Here is a 17,463-nt window from a genome sequence, read left to right as displayed (position 1 = left end):
TATCAACATATATCTATCTATAGGTGTAGATATGTAGACATGTACATAGATATCTATCTAGAGGTATAGCTCACTTCTATATATATAGATAGATATACATATATCTCTGTAAATATACAAAGATGTTTATATCTATCCATCTATATATATATATATATATAGATCTATCTATAAATATATATAGATCTATCTATATAGCTCTCTCTAGAGGTATCGCTCTCTCATCTATATATAGATAGATATACAGATATCGCTCTATAAATAGACATATACTGTATGTTTAGATCTATCATTTATCTCTCTCTCTCTCTCTCTTTCTATATATATATATATACAGTACAGACCAAAAGTTTGGACACAACTGTGTGTCCAAACTTTTGGTCTGTACTGTATATATATATATATATATATATAGAGAGAGAGAGAGAGAGATAAAAAGTGTGCCACCAGGAATCTTGGGCCCCATGACAAAAAATTAGATTGGGCCCCCTCACGCAGGTACTGTTAATTTTATTTTTGTCTATTTGACCCAAGAAAAGCGTCACAATTTTGAAGGCTTGCAACTGCCTTGCTTTCTTTGGTCCTATACTGATACTAGGACAATATTTACTGCTCATGAATTTACATACAGTATGCAAGTAGGTTGCTTACATTTTCTCTATTACTGAAATGTCTCTCCCCACAAGCAACAGTCATAGGCAACGTGTAAAATAAACATGAAGCAATCCAGACTTCTCAAAAAATGCTATGTTGCACTTTATTCAAGCTGCAGTATATGGCCATATAAAAAAGTAGGTTTTCTCCACTTTTGTTAAAGCTGTCACCATGTCGTGCCAGTTTGTCATGAGACAGACAATCTGTGAAAACAATCAATCTCCTCTACCTCTTCCCTGAACTATTATTGCTAGCTAAAGTAAAGCAACATTCCGGCCTAAACAACCAATCAGAACCAGTAGCGCTGTCAATCAACCTCATTCACTCACTGCTAAATATGCTTATGGGGGGAGAAACAACTTATTGTTACAGGAAAACCATTTATCTGCCATCATTGGTAGCTAAGCTAACCAGACAGAGCATCACAACAGGCTGCGCTAGCTACAGCATAGCACCGAGCAAGGGGAGGGAGGATGAGCAGCCACATGAGATTGTGATTGACAGCACTAAAACTCTCCTGCCACTGATTGGTTGTTTCTCGATAGTCCTGGAAGAAGGCAGAGGAAATAAATTTTTCACAGATTATCTCTTATGCCATACATAATGGCAGTTTTAACAAATATGTAAAAAAATATTTTTTTATAAAAGTTACATACTGCAGCTTTAATTTTACTTAGGAGAGGGCAGGTCAGGAGGGACGTGAGTTAGAGCTGCTGCTGACTGACTCATCTGTTAAGTGTACTAAAAGGTACAGGGACAAGTTCAATTCAATATTTGAATATGTTGGTAATTTATTTCCTTAATTCATCAAATGCTAGTGAAATGGAGGCAAACAGTGTAGTTAAGCTAACTATGCTGAATGGTTGATAATCTCACAGTCTACCCACCCCTCAGAGAAAAACTGGGTTACAAATTGACACACTTGTCTTTTTCTGTCTTATCTCTCAATTTTTTTGAAAACTTGATTTTCCAAACATTTTTTAGTAGCAAAATAACCGCCTCAGTCGTTCTTGTATTCTACTGACTGCTGCTGAACACCGTCACCGTCAAGCGCGCTAAGCAGGAACAAACCATTTCATGCAGATCCAGGAGAGGGTCCAGTGCAAAATTGGATGTGTCTTTTTTGGTCTGGGAGTGGTAACACTTAATTTTTACTGATAAAAACCATTTTAGAAAACACAATATGATTAAGTTTGTAATAGACAGGGCCACAATTTTATTTTTATGTATAACACAGCATCATTGTCAAAATTGTATTTCTGTTTCAATATTTCAATAAATCCATCTACTTTTTTGTTTGAGATATATTCCTTTTATCAAGGTTAACCATTAAAATAACATTTCTCAAACAAATGCTGGAAAGGGACGCACCATATTGAGAGACTACAGTCGTCTATGCAGTTGTCCTCAGTTCTATTTTGGGTAATGGACAATTTCTGCATGGTTTCCCCTTCGCTCTCTGTCCATCTACTGATGAAGAAAGGCCACTAATGTTACAAAAAATGTAATCCCCACACGCCCCAAAAATTGGAAATATTTCTTCCTTTGCTTTAACAGTAGACTATTTCACAATTTGACTGGTCACTGTTTAAGAATATGTCAGCAAACACAACAAATTTGTGATTTGGTTCATCTAACAAGATTTTTAAATGTAGCATAACTTAAATTCTTAAAATTTAATATATTGGAATGAGTTCATGTTCACTTAAAAAATCTCTACTGCTTGCATATTGATATTGTTCAGTACAATCTCAAGTTAGCAAAATTGCCTCGTAATATTTTCCCAGAAGCAATAATTTTAATTGCTGACCTGAACCAGGTGTAAAAAAAACCGTAGATAAATGGATTAAGCATTGAATTGGATAATGTTAACCAGTTAAGTGTTTCAATCACTGGAATTGGTACTGAATTACTGGTAAAAGGCAGAAAAGTGATGCAAAGGAAGAAAGGAGACCAGCAACACAGAAAAACTCCCAGAACAATCGCCAGAGTTTTGGTGGCTTTTCTCTCCATCTTACTGGCTGTTGCTCTGGACTTTATGCTTTGGATGCTTCGTGCCTGTCTCTGTGCAACAAGGAAAATCTTCAGGTAGATGCAAAGCATTATGACCACTGGAAGGTAAAATGATAATATAGGTCCAATAGTGTTTGCCATCAGAACATCAATAAAACAGTTTTCCAAACATTGTTCATTTTTTAATTTAGGAATTATCACTCCGATGCCAATGAGCGCAGAAACACCCCAGCTCACTGTGATCATGATGGCAACAACATGACGGCTGATTTTAGATCTATATGTGAGAGGCTGACACACAGCATAGTACCTGTCAACTGAAATACAACACAGGTGCATAATAGAGCATGTACTAAACAATATATCAAAGCTGTCACGGACCTTACAAAATAAACTCTCATTATAGGTACATGAACTGAGAGAGAAGGCCATGCTGAGAGGAAATACTAAAATCCCAACCAGCAGGTCGGCCACAGCCAGAGACAGAATGAGAGTGTTGGTGGGTGTGTGAAGCTGTTTGAAGTAAATTATTGATATTACTACAAGGAGGTTTCCACATACAGTGACAGTAGATAATAGCATAAGAAATCCATATAACATTACACATATAACAGAAGGCGTGGTGGTTAGTTTGTAACCAAAGTCAATTATTTCATAGCATGGGTGTAAGTCAGTCACAATAACTGTACTGTTCACAGTCACATCTGGGTCCATGACCTAAAAAAAACAACAACAAAAGCATTTCTGAAACATAGACAACATAACACACAATACATCTGATAGCACATCAGAAATACATCAAACTCTTACTTATTTGAAACTTTCAGTCAACACTTACAGGCAGTCAGTTCACTAGCAGTATTTGCTTTGAGCCATGAGTCTTTGTGCAAAATCTTTTATAGGAACTCCTTGCCAACCTCATTTACACCATCATAATTACTGTCCAATGAGATTTTTGTAACTTTCTTCCATCAGACAGGAGTTATGACAAGTGAGTCTACGAGTATGTGTGTCTGTAAATCCTACCTGTTACTCAACATTGCAAGAAAGTTTGTGTTAGCAACAATGGGGTAACTATTGTTAATTGTAAATGTGCAGACAGAACTTGGAGCACCGATCTGTCAGTCAAACCTTTCTCACCAGAGAGCAAAAGAGGACAGGGGTTGATTCTTAGACCTTTGCCAAGCTAGATAAGATTGGTGGATAAGATTAGCTCCACATCTCCCAGAAGTAAGGAAATCGGCACCAATAAATCAGTGCACCCCTAATCGCTGATCCGATTTTTAGCATGAAACAATCTTTCACATTATGGGGAAATTTTTCTGCCATAATCCAAGAGCGCACATTTTCAGTCTGAAAGCAGGATTTCATGTCTTTTGTTCTCAAAACTTTTAATACTTTTGCTTACATTTCTATTTTGAAAGCAGGACTTCATGTCTTTCTTCTCAAAACTTGTAATGCTTGTACTCAAAACTTCTCCTCGTGCTCAGATATAGTCTCTGCTTGGATTCTCTGCTCTCTTACAAAACATTTTCTGCTTGCTTCTGGAACAAAAATGCACTGTCGCCTGGCAACCTCTCAGTCAATAAAAGTGTTGTACTGGGTGCGTTTGTTTCCTTCTAGCGGGTGTGCTTGTATGGCTACTATCGATTGTAGCAACCTGTTGTCACTGTTTTCATTTGTAATAATTGGGTCAAACGTCAGACCCATCTTGTGACGTAATGAGGCTAAGTCAAATTGTAAATAACTAAGGCTGGGTACACAGACGTGGAGGAAGTTGTGAGCGATTTCAGTGAAGGATTTAGCAATTGGAGGAAGACGCTAGATTGAGTGATGAAGAAGAGGGATCTGGTTCTACTGAATAACTGCAACGCTATTTTTGATCCATATAGTTCAACAATGATGCCTCCAACGTTTCTGGGGAGGAAGAAGGAGAGGAAGGGTCCGACAATGAAGGGTTGGAGCTGGATCTGTTCCGTCCAAATCACCCAATGGTAATAAATAGATCCATGTATGTATAATGACTATTCATCTTTAATTCTGGTTGAATTCAAATAATTCAGTTACATTAAAGTTAAAAAAAATAGTTTCCACTTGTGACCTTCCTCACTATGTATACATTTGCCTTATTTTTAGAGGGACTTGACGTAAAAACAGTAAGACATCGTCGGTCCCTTTGTGTTTTCATTATTATGGCTAATCTTGTTTTTTTAAAATATTCTTAACACTTTTGTGTGTAAGTCCTTCTAAAAATAAGACAAACGTATCCATGGTGAGGAAGGGCGCAGGTATAAAACTGTAAAGCTGCGTTCAGGAGCGAAGCGAGATGTTCTATGCTGGCTGCCAGTTGTAAATACTTGCATTAGTCTAATTGTAAATAACATATATATATAATAAGCAGGTCAAATGCTTTCTTTCTGCAGGCTACAGTACTCTGGGTGCTGATGCTGCGCAGTGTAGACTGACAATCCCTCTATACTGTACTAGATTACAACATAGAAATACCATACAGTTATCAGAAGTAGAAAAATCTAAATCAAGAAATTGGAGGAATGGGAAGGCTGGTTAATGAACGCCATCCTCAGGACATTCTTATGTTAGAACACACACAGAACTTTAAAGTTACTAGATTGTTTGAATTTAATCAGAATGTAAACTTAGTAATTATTGCATACTCCAACCTTTAGCAGATGTGTATATTTGGGTTAAACTGTAGATGAATACAGAAGTTGCTGTTGCTTTGGAGTTATCCAACAGTTTGCTGACTGAAAAGGGAATGTAAAAACTCTAGAAAGTTTTTTGGTAGAAATGTGAACGGACTGAACAAAGGGAGTGACTTCAGTAAATTCCAAGAACAATATCTTAGCACTCTAATCAGTGGAGTGTTGTGGAAATCTTGGTAACTTTGCCACTTCTGTACATCTGGCTTTCAGAAAAACATATTTTAAAAAATAGACTTTTATGATTAATTGGTGAAAAAATGGAACTGGGGAAAATCCAGGCATCTTGACACAGCATGGTTCAATCAGGTGCATCAATTCAACCTTATGTGGGATCCAGGCAGAACATTGCATCTAAAAGCAAAGGCAAGACAAACAACTATTAAAATAAACAGAACAACTGTATTATGGTTACATCAATATCAAAAGGTGAAAAGTTGTAATTTAGTTTGCACTTTTCCTTTTTAATATGATTTTTTAAAATTAAGGTAACATCATATTTGCAAAAATTATATCATGTTACACTTTTTAAAATAAACACAAACTAAAAACAATGCATGTTTGATGATGTCTCTGGATCAACAGTCTTCAATTAGAGGTGTGAATGTGTGTGGTCTGTTGACAGTCCCTTAGCTACCGTTGCCTCAGAATACTCATGCACACTGTAAACTAATCTTTTCCACAGGGGCTTGTGAAGCAAACAAGAGCTAAAGGAAAACAAAGTTATGGCCACTGAAGGATAGAAGTGGGGAAAGTGGACCCGTAGAGTTTAGGGTGATAATGATACAGAACTGACACCAGCCAACAAGGGACTTGTATGATGAAAGAACTGCATCCTGTTTATTTTCAAAGTAGTGAAGTTGGTGGTGACTAATGACTAATTTGTCGGTTTAGATTTTTTTCAAACCATGAAGTAATATAACAAAAACAGACTTAATTCTTCTTTGATGACTTTTTGGGTAGTATCTACAACAAACGTGCTCATGAATATTATTCAATCTTACTTACAATGCTCTAACTAGACTAAACTTTAACAATTCAATCAGATAGTATGGCAAGTTTTTACAAAGGGTGAAGCACAACCCAAGCTGTCTTCCAGTAATAGTGAAAGAACCATATGTGGATTACTGGATGAACAGCATGCCTTAAATTCCAAATAGGACCAAGACTGTGTGGATTCAGTTTCACTGTCAAACTCAATCTTATTCATTCACAACCACTAGTTTTCATCAAGCCACTATATATGAATATTGCTAAATGAAATCACCTTTGACATTAAGCTATAAATTTTCATGGGGACTCATGAACAATTTATCTCTTCAAAACCAACATTCTTGGTAGAAGAAACAGAGGGCAAAGCAATCTTAGAGGTGTCAAGTTTTTTTCTGTCGCAGATTTTACATCTCTGTGAATTTTTCCATTCTCTCAGGGTACTCCTTACGTCCTAACATTTAAAACACACATTTCACCTCTTGACGATTTTTCACTGCCAATTGTCATGAGTCTGTGCATTGCTAAATATCTCATGAGAAGAAGCTAATTTTAAAGTAGGATACTTGTTTGAATTTTACTCTCTGGTTTAGATTTGGCCTATTTTAATTAGTTTTTTAAAAGACCTGTTAAACAGATTGATTGTATAGTCTTGCAAAAAGATGACAAGCTGTTGCTTAAAGTGCACAGACCTTTATCATAAATTTAAACAAAGACTGCAAATTCTTCTGTCTTCCTTGTTAAACAGATGAGGGCAGTTGACCTGCTTATTTGGATTTTTAAAATGAATAAAAAGGCCTCACTTTCCTTCAGGTAAAAACGTGGCTTTTTAACATAGTATGTTTAAGCAATGTGCTGTACTTTATTTTCTGACAAATAAAACAATCAAAGTGTTCCAAACCAGAGCCTATTGTAGTCCTGAAGCAACGCATCTGAAATTTTAATAATCTGTCAACCATTAAATCTTTTAGAGTTTAGTCCTTACTTCCATTGGACTGTGGAGAGGAGATGGGTCACCCCTGCCTCATTTAAGAGTTCTCATAGAAACTTGTGACGTCCTTGCTTGGTGCTTTGTGGTCTTGATGTTTTTGCCGTGGTCTTGCTCCTAGTGTGGCCTCTCTCTGTCAGTCTCATGTAGATGGCCTTGATGCCTTGGATCATTTCCAACACCTGTGCCTGGGGGTTAATGTTTCTTTGCTCTACCTCAGGCTTCTTTGTTTGTTGATCCTTTTCATCTGTTTAACTATTATGCACTTCCAGTTGTTAAACTCAGACACCCACTTTCTAGTGCTTATATTTCTGTAATGTAAGACAACAAAAAAACCTTCCAATTGTTCTGTTGTTCAATCCCCTTCTATGACTCCGCTCCCCCACTTTTTTAGTCTATTTTTCCTGCCTGACTATTCTTATCCAGTCTTTCTAAGGAATTCTTTTTAAAAAATTGAGGTGCAACGATATATTTATAGTTTTCTCCTCTTACCACAGCAATCACTTATTAATAATCGCAAAATAAACATTAAGCCTAAATCCATACTACTGCAACAGAATGAATGTTCTGCTCTTTGTGTGAAAAATATTTCAGTTAACGGTTTTTCCCTGTGCTGTGGAGCACATCACAAAATTAATATCTACATGTCCAAGTTTCATTGAGTTAACGGAATTATTCTACACCGGTAGCGCAGCTATGCATGACATGTAGAAGAATAGTCTTTATGCCCTCCTGCATTTTCCACATGTGCAAAATTTTCCTTATGCAAACAATGACATGCAGGGCGTCTATATTTGTAAATCTGATTATGATCAAGTCAGTGCCTCACCAGCTATGAACCTCACTGCACGTTATTACCCTAAGCTGGATGGGTCTTGTCTGTTTCCTCTTATTCCTTTTCAGTTCTCTGGTGTTTACCTGGTTGTGTGACTTTGCTCCTACCATACCTGCATGCCATTATCTTATGAAGAGCAGCTTATAAGGCACTTGTACTCATAGTACCTGAAGCTCATCAAAGAGCTAAGTCTTTATGCTATTTTCATTTCCAATGTGTTTCATAGCTTAAGTCTCTTTGTGTTCCCGACACACCAACCAGAGTTTTAGCTTTGGCCTCTACTTGATGGAACCTGCAATGCTCTTCTAAATCGCCAATCTTCTTCTGTGAACATGTCCTCCTTGAGCCACTATCTCTGATGCCGTAATTATTCTCACCTGCCTATTAACAGACACCCTTGCTTGAAAAACCATTTACTTCAGGTCAACGCTTAACCTCTCTCCAGTAAATCCTCATAAGACCCTTATAGTAAAAACATCTTTTAAAATTCTCAATTAACAACTTTTAATCTAATGCTTATTCTCCTGCTCTCAAAAGTTCTTTGGTTGAAAATCTTGAGCTTATAACTAGCTCTAGCTACACAACTTGCTAACTACCATGCAGGTAAAAAGCTAAGTTTCATAATCTAACTATGTCTTTCATCCTGTGAAAGAAGTTTTATGGGCTGCTCTGATCATTGAATTGACCAAAAACATCTGCCACATTCAGCAGCATTTTTCTGTGCATAATGAACAGATTTAACTTTTATGCGAACGGTGAATTTACATGGCTTCATAGAGCCAATAGTTGAATCAAATAAATAACCAGCAGCCATCATGAAAACATTTGAAACAAACATTTGATTTTTTGCTGACATAAAATCAATGTGGTCATCAGAATAAACTGGCTGCTGTCTAAATGGTTTGCCTCTTTAACTGAGCAAAGGATCAAATAACCGAAAGAACCTAAGCCATGTGTGAAAATATGACCTCTTGTCAATTGTAACCCAGGAATTGCTACCATCTAAAATCAGATACCTTGTATCAGGTCAGAGGTCAGATTGTACTTTACACAACTCATAGAAATACTATAGGATTTAAGAAAGTTTGTAAGTTTCTGAAAGATTTATGAAATCTGTGAGCCTGCTTTGTGTGTGTTGATAAAAAGACAAAGATGATCAGCGTAGCATGAACACAGAAGCAGTCCTAAAGGAAATAGGCATGTCCTCCAAGTACGCAGTGGTACTCTGAAAAGGCATGACACAGACATTTGTTTTGACAGGACAATCCCCACAGTCAACGTGAACAGACAATTGCCTGAGTATTTGTTACAAACCTATCTTGCTCAACAAGCCTGACGAGTTTGTTTTGAGGAAGTTGAATCAAAGACTTTTACTTGACTGGGAGCATAAATCAGTGTGTGTCAAATGAAGAGCAGTAACATGAAAGTACCGTCTTGACAAGAGCCTGTTAGGAAGCCTCAGGACAAGAGTAGGTGAGTTAATTAAAAGGTGTTTTTATATCTTCGCGCATAATATTAATGACCAATGTGATCCAAGTGATACTTGTCACACTTTTAAGTTCTAAGCATCCTGTTTACAGAATGCTTTTCTTGACCATCCAGTTAAACTTTGTAATTAATACATCTATGTACACCACATGATTTCATGAGACCACTTGGTGTTTAGTTTCTTTTTCAAGATTGAGAAAGAAATGTATTTAGGCACAGATTTAATTACATTGTAAACTGACTTTTTGAAACTCCCTGCGACGGTGACCAAATATCTTAGCTTGGTTTAAATTTTGGGAAGCCGCAATAATGCAAAAAAAAACAAACAAAAAAAACAATCAAAAATCTGAAGGAATCTTTAAAACCTAATAATGCTTTTTAATTGTGAAATGCTTAAACTTTTTCAAACGTCCTATCCTTCAAATATTTTTACTAAGAGACAACTCTCGCTCATGCCTTCTTCTGAGTTTTAAGTAAACAAACAAACTACTCCCTATAGTTAGTTATATGGGTGAGAAAGCAAGGAGAAAAGCTTTTCAAAAATGTTCTCCAGCTCAAATCAAAACGTCTTCAACCTTCACTGGAGCTACAATACCTAAAATGGAATCACTGTTTTAGCTTGTGGATTTAAAAAAAATGACAGTAATGACACAAATCTGTTTTGATGTACAGCTGGATGGTGCTTTATAAAATATCCTTAGTGTTGTGAGTTATTAAAATTCAAAGTGAATTTCTGCTGCACTGTTGCTTCGACCAAATCTTTTTAGCTAAATTTGTAAGTCACTGTTAGGCTCGTGAATGGCGCACACAATTTTGAGAAACATGTCTTGAATGGTGTTGCATTTTACAAGGTGAACAGGCCACAGTTTATCCTAGTGACATTTAATGCTATGTTGGGGGAGAACAAAGACTTACATTGTTTTTTAGGGACAGACTTGGAATATTCCATACAGAATGAGGTGTACAACACTGCTATAGGGTGATACAGGTATTTAGAAGACTAATGGAAACCTTTGTGTGTCCAAGATGAAGGTTATCCACATTTTGGAAATTACATCAATTTTTTAAAATTATTTTTTCCATCATACCATACGGGCTTTCTGTGAGTTTTAAATGAAAATCAATTCAGTTTATTTATATAGCACGAGTTCATAACAAATCAGACATGCATTCCAGTTGATTCTAATTATCAAACAGTACAGCAAGCCTAGTTTAATATGCAAAGTAGTTTGATTGTTTCTATGTAAGGAAACCCAGCAGACTGCATTGAGTCATTGACTTGGAGCATTCACTCCTCCTGGACGGGCATGTAGTAACAACAGAAAAGCAGATAAACAAAAAGACACATATGAGCTGATGTAAGATTATTTTCAATGTTCATGAAAGTAAAAAGTTAACAGCATGGTGCCATGGGTAATCTTTTAAAAAAATTCAAATGACTAGGTTACTGTGTCCAAACTCTGTGGTTTGTAATGCTAGTGCATTTCAACTATCCTGACATGGTCAAATGCAAAAAGCATCATTGCCTTTCCCATCAGGATGATGATGACTGTATGAATACCTGGATCCCATGACAAAGGGACTTGCATGCAGATTTGGACTTTTTAGAACCATGGTCTTAATCTTGATCAGCTGATGTACAGTCTGATTGAGAGCATGTGTGTGTTTTTTATTAATTTGCCTTCTCCATTTTTCCTCTTGCGCTTTGAAGGTTGCAAAGTAGGATTGTAATGCAAAAAATGTGAATATTTTTAATTTCTTCATCGGCCATAAGATTTAGTTTGAGTTCAAGTGTTTTTATTCTATCACTGAATAGTGAGACTGGTTTTGAACAAGTCATGAGTAGGAACAAAATATGTCACTCTTAGTGCAAGATTTGGCATTCACAGCAGTTAGTAGCCGTGTTCATAGCAGCTGGCATGAGAGTCATCTTCTCTAAGTCGGAAGGCATAGGTCTTAACAGAAAAAACATTCTTAAGTGGAGAAGTTTAAATATTGTTGTGTCTTATTCACAATTAATTGTAAGGTGAAGTAGGAAATGGACTGAAGAGATTTAGCCCTTGTCTGCAGCAATGCGGGTGCTGCTGGAGTACATCATGAAGTCGAAACTAAGATAAAAAGGTTCTGGATTTACCTGTTTACCTGAACCCACATCTGTGAGATCATGAGATATGTATCATGACTGTGAAATGCCGGCAGTAAGTCGGGTTCATTTCCAGTGAGAGTTGGACTCCGCCAGGGCTGCCCTTTGTCACCGATTCTGTTCATTACTTTCATGGACAAAATTTCTAGGCACAGTCAAGGTGTTAAGGGGATCAGTTTTGGTGGCCTTGGGATCACATCTCTGCTTTTTGTGGATGATGTGGTCCTGTTGGCTTCATCAGGTCGTGAAATGCAGCTCTCGCTGGAGCGGTTCGCAGCCGAGTGTGAAGCAGCCAGAATGAGGATCAGTGCCTCCAAATGGTCTTGAGTGGTGGTGGTGGGGGTGGGGGTCCTGCCCCAAGTGGAAGAGTTTAAGTATCTTTGGATCTTGTTCAAGAATGAAGGAAGAAGGGAGCAGGAGATTGACAGGTGGATTGGCGTAGCTTCTGCAGTGAAGCGAATGCTGTACCGGTCTGTCGTGGTGAAGAGAGAGCTGAGTCAAAAAGCGAAGCTCTTGATGTACCGGTCGATCTACGTTCCTACCCTCATCTATGGTGATGAGCTTTGGGTCATGACCGAAAGAACGAGATCACAGATACAAGCGGCCGTAATGGGTCTTCTCCGTAGGGTGTCTGGGCTCTCCCTTAGAGATAGGGTGAGAAGCTCAGTCATCCTGGAGGGACTCAGAGTAGAGCTGCTGCTCCTTCATGTTGAGAGGAGCCAGTTGAGTGGCCAATTCTGTCCTAGATTAAATTATCTGTCAGATAGTTATGTAAATATTTATATGAACATTTATGAATGAACATGAATGAAAAAAAAACAGTTACACAAAAGTGTTTCACTGTAAAGATGGTTTGCAGTGCGTTTTGTTGCAACCTGAAGTGTGAAATAAATTTCAGTGGAGTTTGAAAACAAAATATGTGTATAGGTTTATGTCTGGTTGAACGATGTGTGTGCCCAGTTGATTTTTTTCCCTTTTTGGGGGGGGATTTTATTGTAATCCATAGGGGGGCAGAAGAAAATTTAATGGATGACAATTAACATGTAAGTTATTGTCATTTCAAACATTTCAAAAATATAAAATAGAAATAAATTGTGTTTTCTGCCATAAGGATATCAGTGAAGTATTATCTTTATATGCGTGAAATGACAAAAAACAACAGGTAGACGAGCAACTGGGATGTTAGAAATCTGTTCACTATTGTTTCTACAATTTTGTAACCAAACCTTTTTAAATAGCAGATTAATTGTAGAAGTCTCCTTTAAAACCAAAGTAAAATAAAACTTCCAGCAAAAAAATGTGTCTATAATATGGAACACAGATCTGAAACCGAAGTCTTTACTTGTTTACATAGAAGCTAGCATTAGATCTGGACTATAGGTAGCTACTACACAAAATGACAAGTAGCAGATTAAATGTCCCATATACCAGTGTTTTAAAATAAGGGGAAAACTTTTTATTCTTCATATTTCATTGTTTGTTTTGTTTTTTCGGCCAAGTGGAAATTGTTGAAAAGACAATTGTCACAGATATTTTTGTGGGTTGTTAAAGAAGATTATGTGACTTTGCGTCCATAAAAAGTCATCAAGAAAAAACGTCCTGTGTCACTTTCTGCTTGTTTGCGAACGAAACAAGTCTGCGGTCAATTAAGTTAACCTACCTCATGTGTGCTTTCATACTTTAACATGCTGTTCATTTTTTAATTCAGTGAGTTAATAAATAAGCTTGTGCACAGCCTCACCCATGTGAATAATTGCCTAGACCACGGAACTCATACAGTCAGCTGTATTTTCTTTAGTGTATTTATAGAGAAACCAGTATTACAACTTGTGAAGAGTTACACAAGTAGTAAGTTTGTTTCACTTTAGAAACGCATACCGTATTTTCCGCACTATAAGGCGCACCACATTATAAGGCGCACCTTCAATGAATGGCCTATTTTAAAACTTTTTTCATATATAAGGCGCACCGCATTATAAAGCACATAGAATAGACGCTACGGTAGAGTCTGGGGTTACATTATGCATTCATTAGATGGAGCTGCACTAAAGGGAATGCCAACAAAATAGTCAGATAGGTCAGTTAAACTTTATTAATAGATTACAAACCAGCGTTCTGAAAACTCCGTTCATTCCTAAAATGAATAAACAGCTGTTGCTTCCTCCACTTCCGCACCATTGATCCGTTCATGTTAAATTCTCTCGCTGCTGCTCTATTCCCGTGTTCTATTGCATGACTGATCGGCTTGAGTTTAAACTTTGCGTCGTAAGCGTGTCTCTTAATAGGAACCATTTTGGGGTCTTTACACAAACACACAAATGGAAATGAAACGGCACGCTTCGCGCAGTCATATATCCCATCATGCATCGCACGTTTCTTCTTCTATGGGGGAAAATGAAGTCGACGGCTGCTTACCGTAGTTGCGAGACCTGTTGTGGCTCAATATTGGTCCATATATAAGGCGCACCGGATTATAAGGCGCACTGTTGGCTTTTGAGAAAATTGAAGGTTTTTAGATGCGCCTTATAGTGCGGAAAATACTGTAATTTATATGTTGGTCAATGACATGAAATAGGGCCATTTTAATGGATAAAATCAGTGTAGTTAATAACAATGACTCCATTAAGATTGAAGGTCTGAAACTGAACATTTTTATGTAAAGTAACAATTGTGTCCGAGGAGTTAGCAGATAGAACAGGGTAGCTACGCCCTGGACAAGTGTCACTGTTCTACAGTGTGATATTGCAGCAACTAGTTGTCTTATTTAGTCGGTCCTCAAAGACTGTAGCTTCGCTAACTAAGCAGAAAACACCATAATTGGTGGATTCCACATCAGAATGTTTTTATTAATTAAATAATGGAATATATATCTACATTACACTGTTGTACAGCTATATAAAAAAGTACAGATGAGACTCAAAACTGGGTGTAGCTACTCAGAACCATTTTGGAATTCTTTGGGGCCTGTTTGTTCCAGAACAAAACAAGCATGAGCATTCTGGAGCAGAGCCATACTTTCGGTATTATCATAAAAAGATAGGCGGTTAAACTTCATTAGTTGTAAGGAATTAAAGTATGTGCAGGTTACACACTAGGTTACATACAAAACAGCCTATTGGAGTGAAACGTCAAACATTTGTATCTGTGGTTTTCTTTACTAACACGGGCAAACATCCAAACCGTTAAGACATTGTTAGTTTTGTTCACATACAGGTTGACTTACATTTACTCATCTAACAGGGCAGATAAGAAAACTTGGAAAAACTAAAGTAAAAAATGCTGACAGTTGCACCATCCTGCGGAGGTCAACTATGTTCATGTTGCTACATGAACATAGTTGAACATCCTTACATAAATGTGCAGTATGTGCATAAATCTGCACACACTGGGTTCCATTACAAACTCCAAAGCATTTTGTATCCTAATGTTGTCATGTCATTTATACTATAACTGGTCCTCTCGTCTTCAATTCTGCATCAGCTGGAAGAGTTCTTAAACTTTTTATTCCCTGCTAAGATTTTAGTACTTTTATCAAATCATGGCCTCCATAACAGTTTTGGAAAAAAAACTTTTAATCATGGTTGGAATTAACTCCAAAGGCATTTAGTCCTTTATTTGCTTGTTTTAGTATTAATTATAACCAATTAAAATATTTCTTGTTACGTAAACAGCTGTGTTTATTTAATGTAAACTGACAATTATTGCTGTCATTAGGCATTAATGCCTTTGTAATTTTCTTACATTAGCTGCAGCGTTGCATGCATGTTTGCAGGGGTTTTGTAAAGTTTTCCTTACAAATATTTGAAGATAAATAGATGTTTATTCTCAATCATTTGGCCAAGTTAGCGCAAAGTTTACTTACCTGGTCAATTTAAAAGATATGGCATAGGTTTTGTATTAATCCTTACACTTTGAAATCATGCTTGAAATTATGCATTGCATCTTGTACTTTTTGAATCTTATAAAGTGCAAAATGTTAAATACATTGTTCATCGATTTGCAAAAATGGATATGACAGCAAAAAACTGTTTATATCATGAGGAGACGATGATATAAATGTCATCGTCTTTTTAGGGTCTTGTTCTGTGAATGGTTTAAGACTCAGGTTAAACTCATAGAAGTAACCTTGAGCTCAAAGATCTCAAAAGATGTCAAAACTCTTTGTAGGGGTAAAACCGCACTCGTTCACGTTTGTGTCAGAAGAATGGGCTGGTACAGAGGGTCTTTGCATCAAGTGAAAAGCAACGTGGATGTAGTGTTATGGTGTCAACTGTAAGGGTTTTGTCTTTCTACACCTAAAGAAATCTGTGAAGTTTGTTTTTCATTCTGATTCTGAGCAGCCATCACTTGGTGACAGTGATAAGTGTCAGGGCCATGTTTCCCGTCTGCTGACGTTAGAGAATTTTGTTGACCAGAATCTAATCTTCACTTGAAACAATGAATGAGGAAGACAGTAAAGATTCTCGGGGAAAAAAATAGTTTGTAGTACAGTTTTGCTTTAGCCAAACAAAGGCATAAACAAAGCAAAAAATGTGGTTTCACTTTCTCTTCTGCTGCACAAACATTATCTTATACCAAGACAAGTTTTTCTTTTGTTTGTTTAAGTTTGATCTTCTAACAAACTACTGGAAATATAAACCAAAATGTAATAACCCATCACCATTCCTAAATTATTCTGTCAACCCTTTTTAAGTAAACACTGATGGTTGAACCCAAATAGGTATGACTGGTTGGTCTCTTCTGAAATGGGTGTAGCATTGAAATGGGTGTAGCATTTATGTGTATTTCTGGGAAGGGAACATTTAAAAGCTTAACTTACACAACTAAGTACATGGCATGGCATCATACAGGTCCAACAACTACAAGTATTTACACCATTAAACCAGTAACATTGTATATACGTAATTGCTGGTCTTGTAGATTTTTTTAGGAACACTTCAAAGCTTGGAAGGTATTTATCTTTATTCTCTCTTTAGTGAGGATGGCTTTACTAAAGGCCCTGCGGTTTGGTGTTTTGATGTTGGTTATATGCTTCGCTCTCGACCAGCCAGGATTCAGACAGTCTGTGTCTGTCTTCTTTCAGGTGAGCCTGACATGTTACCAAACTTATTGTAGAGTCACGCCATGTGAGATTGTCCTTTCACAGTGTAAAACACCTAAATAGTTACTTTTATTGCTCAAAATTGCAAAGATAAGCAGATGTGCCGATGCTTTACAGGATCTGAGGGATGCCACGTCATCCATCCTTCATGCCAGAGAGAAAAGAGGAGGTGAGTCACTGTAGAAAACAATGGCTCCTTTCTGGATACAGTAAATGTCTCATTAATGCCACTGTTGGGACAGTCATTAAAGGAAGTTTTTGTTACAGCCTCTTCTGCTCTCTCAAACTTTACTGAATACGACCTCCAATTTGTCATAACCTTCTCTGACCTCGAGAGTCTTCAAAGGATTCTTGGCAACATCAGCTTCCCCATTGCGATCAACAACACTGTGGAAATCAACAGCATTGAGACCACAACAGGTATAACACGGCTTAGTGTTGTTCTCAACTTTTGACAAACATTATTACTGTGCATTTCCTCCTATTCTGGGAACAAAATTAAGCCTTTGTATTGCGCTGATGTTTTTTTTT

General features: G+C 37.1%; 2 protein-coding genes across 8 annotated transcripts in view; one reads left to right on the top strand and one right to left on the bottom strand.

Moving 5' to 3' along the window:
- Positions 1 to 1,874: 1,874 nt before the first annotated feature.
- On the bottom strand, positions 1,875 to 3,381 carry LOC116734089 (trace amine-associated receptor 1-like). The gene has a single exon (XM_032585241.1). It carries the CDS (start codon positions 3,379 to 3,381, stop codon positions 2,395 to 2,397), a length of 987 nt encoding a protein of 328 aa, XP_032441132.1. The 3' UTR covers positions 1,875 to 2,394.
- A 6,182-nt stretch (positions 3,382 to 9,563) lies between these two features.
- Positions 9,564 to 17,463, top strand: part of LOC116734085 (uncharacterized) — a 35,706-nt gene continuing 27,806 nt past the window's right edge. For 5 of the 7 annotated variants that reach the window (XM_032585236.1, XM_032585234.1, XM_032585233.1 and 2 more), the window contains exons 1-4: positions 9,602 to 9,669; positions 16,808 to 16,914; positions 17,050 to 17,101; positions 17,200 to 17,352. In XM_032585236.1, the coding sequence (XP_032441127.1) occupies position 9,669; positions 16,808 to 16,914; positions 17,050 to 17,101; positions 17,200 to 17,352 (313 nt within the window). In that variant the 5' untranslated portion in view covers positions 9,602 to 9,668. Of the gene's footprint in view, positions 9,674 to 16,807; positions 16,915 to 17,049; positions 17,102 to 17,199; positions 17,353 to 17,463 lie in introns of all 7 variants that reach the window. The other 2 variants (XM_032585232.1, XM_032585231.1) reach the window with 2 other exon arrangements.

Source organism: Xiphophorus hellerii, chromosome 15 (genome assembly GCF_003331165.1).
Source record: "Xiphophorus hellerii strain 12219 chromosome 15, Xiphophorus_hellerii-4.1, whole genome shotgun sequence".
NCBI classification, from domain to species: Eukaryota; Metazoa; Chordata; class Actinopteri; order Cyprinodontiformes; family Poeciliidae; genus Xiphophorus; species Xiphophorus hellerii.
This window is presented reverse-complemented; position numbering and strand designations above follow the sequence as displayed.